General features: G+C 27.2%; 1 protein-coding gene across 3 annotated transcripts; it reads left to right on the forward strand.

The window, feature by feature from the left end:
• The first annotated feature begins 3770 nt into the window (after nt 1-3770).
• On the forward strand, nt 3771-5266 carry LOC102583716 (polyneuridine-aldehyde esterase-like). Of its 3 annotated transcripts, XM_006346411.2 has the most exons (4): nt 3771-3828; nt 3895-4482; nt 4638-4769; nt 4868-5266. In XM_006346411.2, the coding sequence occupies exons 2-4, from the start codon at nt 3913-3915 to the stop codon at nt 5150-5152; spliced, it is 987 nt and encodes a 328-aa protein (XP_006346473.1). In that variant the 5' UTR covers nt 3771-3828; nt 3895-3912; the 3' UTR covers nt 5153-5266. The 3 variants fall into 3 exon arrangements, with proteins under 3 accessions (XP_006346473.1, XP_015163782.1, XP_015163783.1); XM_015308296.1 differs by lacking the exon at nt 3771-3828 and having other exon boundaries at nt 3835-4482; XM_015308297.1 differs by lacking the exons at nt 3771-3828; nt 4638-4769 and having other exon boundaries at nt 3835-4482.
• The last annotated feature ends 5201 nt before the right edge of the window (nt 5267-10467 follow it).

The raw sequence follows: 10467 nt of genomic DNA on the forward strand, positions 1-10467 counted from the left end.
CAATAAAGATTATAGTCCACATATGTTGGTAATTATAATAAAGCTTAAATCAAAATCAAATTAATACTAATGCAAAAAGAAAATCAATTCAACACTAAGAATGACAATAATATTGAATATTTGTTCTTTGGTTTTACATTGGTTTAGACAATTAAAGTACATAATCTAATTTGAATTTCCTTTAATATTTAGTCATGTAACTAATACTTATTAAACTTATTTTAGCATGATTTAGTACTTTTAAATTATGATCATTTTCATTATGACTTGTTAATTTGCAATATTTGTTTTACGCGATTTCATTATTATTATTTTATTTTTTTTGGATATTTTAGTGTCATTAATCATATCATTGTTTGTGTTGTATTCTTAAGAAACACCTTAAATAGTTGTATTTTGGTAGGACTAAAGAAATATTTAAAGTACAAGTAAATTATACGTTTGTATGAATACTTTGGCGGAAAAACCTGAAAACCCAAAAAAATCTGAGGTTGAAAAACCCGAGTTTTATTGGTTGATTTGGTTTATAGATTTAAAAATTCGACACAAATAATTTGGTTTGATAATTGAAAAACCCGAACCAACCCGACTATATACACCCCTACACAAATGTATGGTGTTTATTAATCGGAAAGGGAACTGTCATGAATCATGTGATTTTTCTTCAGAGTTAATAATTGGAACTACACATAATATAATATTCTCTATGCCTTTTTTTTACTAATAATTTGAGTGATAAATACAACATAACTAGTATTGGGAAAATGAAACTAGGCCCTAAGCTTAAGTGTTTAGATGATCACAATGAAAGTTGGGGTGTTTAACTATTAGTCGAGCTAAGTTTAAGTGTTTATCTATATATTTTTTAAATATAAATATACATAACATACATTTTGTACATATTTTATAAATTAGTTGGTCAAAGATATGCTTAATACCGTTATTATCTCTTTAATTTTTAGATAACATTTTCCAAGTTCGACTTCAAATATTTTATCATTGCGTATAGATTTGAATTGTCGGAGATTTTATGAAAAATCTCATTGCTTGATACGTATTAGGAACACTATCTTTAAAAATATTTCACGAGTAAAAAAAATGAATCCCAGCGAATTAAACGACTAACTGCATACAAATAAGGAACAAGAGGCGATTATTTGATGTAGGTACATACGAAATTGTTGGAAAAAAAATAAAGATCAGAAAACATGCAGATCACATGGTTGTCTATAGGTAAGGATTTTAAAACGCAGAGAGGAGGCAGAGTAAAATTTTAGAGAGATAATTACTTCACACTAATCAATACATTTAATTTTGTCATCTTCATTATAGAGCATGGGTCTGACTCTGATAATTATGCTAAGGTCTTTTAAGGTTAAAGTTGCCCTTTCATGGTTTTGTTCCCATTTTTCTAATGGATTTTCTCCATAAGATCTTTGTAAATTTTCTTTAATCTTTTCTAGATTAAGACACTTACAAGTAATTTTTCTTAGATTTTCTAAGTATTTTCTTTTGAAATTACCATTATCTTTTTCAAGATTATAAGGATTTTGTTTTCTTGGGACTTTAATAAAATGTCCGCTTACATACTAACCATAGTTATGATGCAATAATATTTGCAATACATGAAACGAAAATGTATAGAATACAAGAATATTTAGAATATAAAAATGCTCTATCTATCTTAAAAAATTATAGAGTATTCACTGCATAATTATCCGCAACCCTGTTTTGAAACAGAATCAAATCTGTTTATGCTTCCAAGCTCTTTTTCTTATGCTATGCAAAGATTTTTGAACAAATTTCATTTTTATGCTACTAGCATGAATGTAAACAAAAATAGCATGGATAAAATCTTATGATTCTTTTATTCCCTATAGGTACTAAGTATTTCTTTCTATGTCTAAGTATGTATATAATCTGATATAGTATGACTTTTTATATATAAAATTTACGTGTTTGATAAATATTTAAAGTATTTATAACTTGATATTAGTCAAAAGTTATAAGTTGGGCATTCCTATGTAATTTAAGAATTTTCAAATTATAAACACTTTGGCTTGACCAAGGCTTTTATTATTTTATTTTAAATATTTTTTCTTATTCTCAAAATATCTTTTTCGATTCCAAATCAGAAATATAACAAAGAGGTTATTTATGAGTATCGATGTCAATTTCAATATTTGAAATTGCCATCAAAGAAAATAACAACGGAAAGAAAATATTTAAGGGTGTGTTTGATATGGATGAAAACATTTTCTGAAAAATGTTTTCCAATTTTTTCATGTTTGGTTGGCTTAAATGTTTGGAAAATGTTTTTCAAATCAACTCATTTTCCTCAAATTTAAGGAAAATGACTTCCCTTCCAAAATTAAGGAAAACATTTTCTAAAACTCTACTTTATCCTTTAATTTTTTTTCTCACCCTATACATACCCGGTACCCGACCCTCCCCATTAAAAAAAATTAATTTTTTTTAATTTTCTTATTTTTAAAATTTCAAATATATTTTTATCCCTACTTCCAACCCCCTCCCCCCCTCCTCAAACAAAATAAAGTAAAAATTTAAAAATTATTTTTGAAAAGTGTTTCAAATTTTAAGATTTTTTTTACCTCACCCAACTCCTACCAAAATATTTCAAATTTTAAATTTTCATTTTTTATGCCACCCCCTCTCCCCGGCCATTTTTAAGAATTTTTTTTTGAGAAATATTTCAAATTTAAAAAAATTTCATCTTTTTCACTAACCTCACCCCTATCCCCCCCCCCAACCCAGGCCACCCCATCAAAAAAAAATTAAAAGTCAATTTTTTTTTTCATTGTCTTTGAAATTGTTTTCCTAGGTCAGGTCCTGGGTCAAATCTCAGGGTCGGATTTTGGAACGGTCATCGGGATCTTATCCTAGTTTGGGTGTTAGGGTCGGGTCCTAGATTAATTATCGGGGTTAATTTTTGGATCAGAAATTATTTTTCTAAAGAGTATTTTTTAGTCTAAAGCCAAAAATAAAGATATTTTTTGAAAAATATTTTTCATTTACCAATCAAACATTAAAAAAAATTCCAGAAAATATTTTCTACTTACCAACCAAACATGAAAAAATAAGTTAGAAATTCATTTATTTTTCAAGAAAATATTTTCTAGAAAAACATTTTCCACGAAAAAATGTTTTCGTACCTACCAAACACACCCTAAATATCAATTCCAAAGACCAAAAATGTTTGATCACATCTTTGAAGCGCAGCAGTGAGTCAGATAGTAAGGGGTAATGGATCTGTTCACGTGGATGACTTATTAAAAATTCTTTTTTAAGTAAAACAAAGGACAAACTATATAATTCTTTATCTAAATTTGTATAAAAGGAACATGGTCTGTTTTAGATTCCATTTGGATGGTCTTAAAAATTAGTCAAATTTATTTTAAAATCTTTGAAAATATTTGATAAGATTTAAAATGAGTTTAGAATAACTTGAAAAAAACGTTTAAAAGGAAAAGTAGGTTTTTTCTTATTTTTTATTTATTTATTTGATTTTAAAGCTTTTTTTTAAAAAAAATCAATCCAAATGAGCTCTGGCAAGAAAATTAGTCAATTTATTTTTAAATCATTTTTAGTTTTTGAAAATATTTGATAAGATTTAAAATGAGTTTAGAATAACTTGAAAAAACGTTTAAAATGAAAAGTAGGTTTTTTCTTTATTTTTTTTTTATTTTTTATTTTTAAAGCTATTTTTTAAAAATCAATCCAAATGAGCTCGGGCAAGTTGATGAGCTATGATAAGATGCCTCATTATATTATCCAAGATTAGAGCACTCCACAAGCCATCACAATTAGGTAAAAATGTTCTTTCTTTCTTTTCCAATAAACTTGTAACTTCAATGATTTATTTATTTTGTATAGGTTGGTGGTGAGGCAACAATGACAACATTTTCAGCAGCAATAGTAAGTCCATCAGCCATTATAGGCACAGGAAGAAAATCTTTCTACAAAAGAGCCAAAGTGACGAACAAAATTAGTGGATTGAACTTATTTGGAAGTGAAAAGGCAAATAAGCATGTTGCCTCATTAAGCCTCACTATGTGCTCACTGAAAACCCCATCACTAGGTGCAAAAAGCTTGTCACAACCCAAAGCTAAGAAGCACTTTGTGCTACTTCATACGGGATGTCATGGAGCCTGGTGTTGGTATAAGATTGTAGAATTGATGAAATCTTCAGGGCATAATGTTACAGCTCTTGACTTGGGTGCTTCAGGAACCAACTCCAAACAGGCCCTCGAAATCACAACTTTTTCTGATTATTTGAGTCCGCTAATGAAGTTCATGGCTTCACTTCCTGCACATGAAAAAATAGTTCTGGTAGGCCATAGCTTTGCTGGACTCGGCATCTCTAAAGCCATGGAAAATTTTCCAGAAAACATTTCAGTTGCTGTATTTATCGCTGCTTTAATGCCTGGTCCAACTTTCAATGTAACTACAGTCTACACTAAGGTATTGCACTCGTTTTACTTGTCATTTTTTAACAAATAAAAATAATAATTATTATAATCTCAATTTATTTAGAAAGTTACTCCCTTTATAAAAAATGAAAAGTAATTTGATTCGACATGAAATTTAAGAAAGAAATACACTTTTTTTTGTTATAGACATGTAGTGCAATAATACCTGAACTTGATAATCACGTTACATACGACAATGGACCTGGGAATCCTCCAACCACACTCATCCTAGGTCCCAAGTTCATGGAAACTAATCTTTACCAGCTGAGCCCAATTAAGGTAAGCAGATTAATATTACAAATTTATTAATCAAGTACTTGATCGTAATAATAACTTGGAATTGATATAAACTAAGTTTTTTGCCTTGTTGATGTTAGGATTTGAAGCTGGCTACTAAATTAGTAAGACCGCTATATTTATATCCTGTGGAAAATATTTATGAGGAGATAGTTCTTTCAAGAAAAAGGTACGGATCAGTTAAGCGGGTATTCATTATTGTTGCTGAAAGTAAAGCTCTGAACAAAGAATTTCAACATTGGATGATTGAAAATAATCCACCTGATGAAGTGGAAGAGATTTTAGGCTCTGATCACATGGTCATGATGTCTAAGCCTCAACAACTTTTTACTACTCTTCTCCATATTGCCAATTCACATGCCTGATTTTAGTCCTAGTTAATTTGATAATTCAATCATTTTATTTTCGTTGTTATTTCCTTTTATTGTAGTTTCAGTGTTTGAAATTGACATTAATAAATAATCTTGTTGCCTTGCTTCTGATAATTTCCAATTATTAGGCGATTCGTATCCATACAAATATTTTGCGATTTTTTTTTTTTATAAAACAATAGCAACTTCTTTCAATCATACAAGTAGTTCATATCATAAAATCAACTAAAATCATAAGGGAAATCATTTCAAATAAATTCAAACTTTGAAACTTTTGAGGTTATAATCCAAGAATTTATCTATTTGAGAAGCTAAAATTTAAAATAATATAAATTTTACTTGTATCTCAGAGTGGCATTTTCCCGCTTTTTACTTCATAATTCATGGCAAAAGTATTTTATTTTATTTTAAAAAAAAACTTTAAGAAATAGAGCCACAAGGATCCTAGATCAAATTAAAAAATAGTTTTTTTTATTTGTCTTGAACATCCTGGCTAGGTGCAAATTAAAGGATGAAGCATTACTCATATTATTACATTAAGAAGACTCAAGGGATCAGATTAGGCAAAGATTAACTTAAACTAATGCCAACATGTGTTTAAACTTAAAATCTCAGATTAGGCAAAGATTAATTATGCTTGTCAGTCAGCTAATTCAATTCAATCAATGAGAATCTTCTATATACTATACTAATTCAATTAGGGGTGTTCACGGGTTGGTTTGGATCGGTTATTAGGTAAAATCAAAACTTAACCAACTTAATCGGTTTTAAAATTATCAAAATCAAACCAAACCAATTATAATATATATTTATCGGTTTGGTGGTTATCGGTTTCAGTTTGGTTTGATTTGGTTTGGTTATTCGGTTATTAATCATACACAAAAATAAAAGAAACAATTTATTCAAAATGTGAAAAAAGTGACAACAATCCATTCAAAACGAAAAATAGTTAGAATGACTGACATTACTGAACTTTCTATCACTGAATTTACATGAATACAACTTTAAAATTCACTATTTTGTCCTAGAAAGAAGATACAGTAACATTTTCAATCCCACAAAAAGAATTGTCATAGACACTCATATACATGAAATCAATAACATAAATGTTTTCACCTTAGGCCTTTTTGCTTTCAATAAGTAAATTTTAATTATTTTTTTGATGAAAACATATATAAGATCTTTAAAATTGTTTATAGAAATAATATATTAAGTATGTATATCAATAAAAATATTATGTATATAATTTATAGGTTTAGTTCGGTTATTTCTTCGATTTTTTCGAATAAAATCATAACCAAACCTAATACTGTCGATTTTTAAAAATCTAAAACCAAACAAAATCAAATCTAAATAAAATTGGTTTATTTTATCGTTTTAATTCGATTTGAATCGATTTTTAACCAAACCGTGGACACACCTAAATCCAATGATATCAGGGAAGAATATGCACTTTAGTTTCAACGATTAGAATTAGTGGTTTTTTTATACGGGGTCTAAATAGATACTCCCTCTTTCCCTAATTACTTGTCTACTTTTGAATTGACACACCTATTAAAAAGTAATTATTGACATAGTGAGTTTACCATTTTTACCCCTATTAATTATGAAGAGATAAATTAAAAACTTGAGATTTTCAAGAAGTTCTATCTTTTTTCAAAGTAATTAATTGAGGGTATAATAGGTAAAAATATTTTGTCCTTTCTTGATTTGTCAAAAATGGACAAGTAATAAGGGACAACTAAAAAAGAAAAAGTGGACAAATAATTAGGAACAAGGGAGTATATGATAAATTACTAAAATTCTAATAAATATCAAATGTTGAACCTATAATGCAAAAATCAATCATGACCGAAAAAAACATAAAAGATTAAACTCATGAAATGTAAATCCTGACCTACCACAACATATGGTATTTCATTGTCCTAAACCACATACTATTTAACAATCAATTTCATTTTATTCAATATATAGACAGTAGACCTAACATTGATGAGTAAACGGCTAATTTTTATAATTAAAAAAACATGAGGTTTATTATTTTTTTTTTTGTCTTTCTGATATTACGTACGTTGGTTTAATTGTTATAATAATAATAATTAAAAATAAAGTAGAAAAGGGTCCTTGACACTCCTCCTATGTTATTTGAGAGAGAAATATTTAAAAAAATTTAAAAAACAACGGTTGTTCTATGATCTACAAATCATGAACGTATCATATATATATTTTGTAATAAATTTTTAAAAGATTACTTGCTTATATTGTAAATAAATTGAAATTCTAATTTTGAAAATAATTTATTAATAAAATGATGAATCAATTTTTTTAATTCTGTTATCGTTTTTTTTTAATCCGATCTAATAAAATGATGAAATTTTTATATCTTCAAATTGGGTGATAAAATAAAATAGAAAATGACATGGATTTTATCTCCAAAATAGAAATAGAAAATTACAAAGGTTTTAGTTTCCTCCAAAAACAAAAAGTAAGATGAATATAGAAAATATTAACATAAAATAAAAAATTTGAGCACAATTTTCTTACGTGTCTTTAAGGAAATTAATTCCCTCGCTATTGTTGGAGATTTTGGATCAATTAATTTCACCAACGATAGAACAAAATAAGCTATTTGTAATAGCGGCAATTCAAATTAAAAAACTTTAGTGAACTCAACGTATAGAATAAATCACGAGACTTAACTAAATTTTATGTTTTTTTTAAAACAAATGCAGATAACAGTTAGAGGGGAGAAAGAATCCAAATTTCGGTGCTTCAGTGTATCTTTGAATTTATTTATAGACAATAAAAAGAATAAGATGAAGAGGTATAATCTAAAAGGTGTTTTTAAGTGCAATTCAAAAGTATTTTTTCTTATTTTTCATTTTTTACCTTAAAATTCCAACAATCGACACTATATCCATAGAGGTTGCATGGTTGGTAAGGTAAAAATAATAATTTCAGAATAAAATGAAAAAAAATTATTCTATATTTGGTTATAAGTATTAATTAATTTTGAATTTATTTTATCTCACTATTTATATTATAAAATGATGAAATTAATTATTTCACGTAAAAAAAATAAGATTGAAACTCATAAAATATAATTTTATTTATCTCATCTCACAGATCAAACAACAAGAAAACTCGAAACATCCAAATGTGCTCATATGTAACTTTTAGACCATTTAAAAATGATTTTGAGTTAGTCGGAATTAAAAGATTTCATTAACTACTAAAGCTTCTTCAAATATTCATTGATATACACTATTTATACGATATCAATACATTATATATACATAATATATTCTATTATGAGAAAAGGGTCTGATATACCCCTCAACTTTGTCATTTGGAGTTGATATGCCCCTCGTTATAAAAGTGGTTCATATATACCCTTACCGTTATACAAACGGCTCACATATACCCCTACCGTTACAAAATGAGCTCACATATACCCTTCATTTAACGGAAGTGAAAAAATTAGGGGTATATATGATTCTTCTAGCAAAGTTCAAGGTATATATATTTTTTTTTCATACATAAATTATTTTTTGACTTCTTTGATTATCATTATTTGAGTTTCTTATTCTGATTTTATTTTTTCTTTCATTCCTTATTGTAAAGAGAAAAAAATTAAAACTATTTTTTTGTGGTTATATTATAATTTAAAACTATTTTTTTTGTCTATATTGTAATTTAATTTTTGTATTTGAAGAAAAAAATTGGTCATCTATAATAAGTTTTACAAGAACATTAGTGAAATATAAATAAATTTGACTATCAAAATAATAAATCTAAATTAGTCATTGAAACAAAAAAAAGTCAAAAAAATATGTTTGAGGAGGATTAAATATACCCATATGGGATTATATTTCTTTAAAAAAAAAAAAAAAAAAAATTAAACTAAAATTAATTTTTTTCCATTTCCGTTAGAGAAAAAGGGTATATGTGAGCCATTTGTATATAAGTAGGGGTATATATGAGTTACTTTCATAACAAGGAATATATCGACTCTAAATGACAAAATTGAGGGATATATCAGATCATTTTTCCTTCTTTTATATATCAGATATACATGGTATACAATATCGATGCATGTACATGGGACCCATTCTTTTTGTTCCAATACATATCGGTAGTTATCCCATTATTATAATTTATCCTGCCATACATACTAAATAATAAAATTAACTATACAAATCCTTTCCGAATATTCTTGTCTATCTGGTTGCAATTTGCACTGATCGAATGACTCGTAGGGTCTACCAGCTGATCTCTCTGCATCCTCCATAGCCCAATGTCCCACCATCCTCTCATTGCTAGCCTACCCTAGCCCCCACTTAGTGTTCGAATTTTTTATATATATATATTAAAAAATTACATATTGTTTTGAAAAATATATTCTAAGAAAACTTTGTGAATAATATTTTCCTTGATACCAAACTCTAATCAATGACTTCTCAAAATTCTATCGTTTTAAATTAGGACAAAAGATACCAAATATTCTCTTTTTTTTTAAGCTGATAAAAGATACTACCAAATATCGATCTTATCCTGTTTTTGCTTTTGAACAAACATTTTAAACTTTAAAAAATGTCTTGATCAGTCACAAATCAAGTCCTATAATAAAACTCAGTATTTCATTGTCACCATGACACTTTTCTCACTTACTACAGCCAAAATATATTACTATTATATATCCACTTTTCCACGTAATTACTACACTATATTCTATTAATTTTTTTAATAGCTAAGTAGCACTGTCATGAAGCTCCAAAAAGAAACATAAAGAAAATGAGATAAAAGAGATGTTTTTGTTCTATGCGAATCTGAATTATTTGGATAAAAAAGTAACTACAACAATTTTGTGTTCTTACAAATTGTGTCAAATTAAAACACTTGCAACCTTTGAAGAGACATACAAAGTGCCTCTTCACCAAAAAGTAACTTAAACAATTTTTCTTTTATTGGTACTCAAAAGTAACTTAAACAATGCCATCATGTCCCTATTTATATTCACTTTTAAAATTTAAAAAGCTCATATTAGGTGAAGATTAGTCACTATGTTTGTCCTCTAGCTAACGCAATCAGTGAGAATCTTCTACGTATCTAATTATCAAATTCAGATGCACTTTAGTTTCAAAATAATTCGAACTGAATCAAATACTTTATAGATATAATATCATTAAAACTATAATTAAAAATAATACATACTAAATTTTGATTTCACAACTACAAAAATATAAAAATATTAAACTCTATAGATTTTAATTTTGAATCCATCTCTACTAATAGTAAGTATTTCTTTA

Source organism: Solanum tuberosum, unplaced genomic scaffold, assembly GCF_000226075.1.
Source record: "Solanum tuberosum cultivar DM 1-3 516 R44 unplaced genomic scaffold, SolTub_3.0 scf00073, whole genome shotgun sequence".
Lineage (NCBI taxonomy): Eukaryota > Viridiplantae > Streptophyta > Magnoliopsida > Solanales > Solanaceae > Solanum > Solanum tuberosum.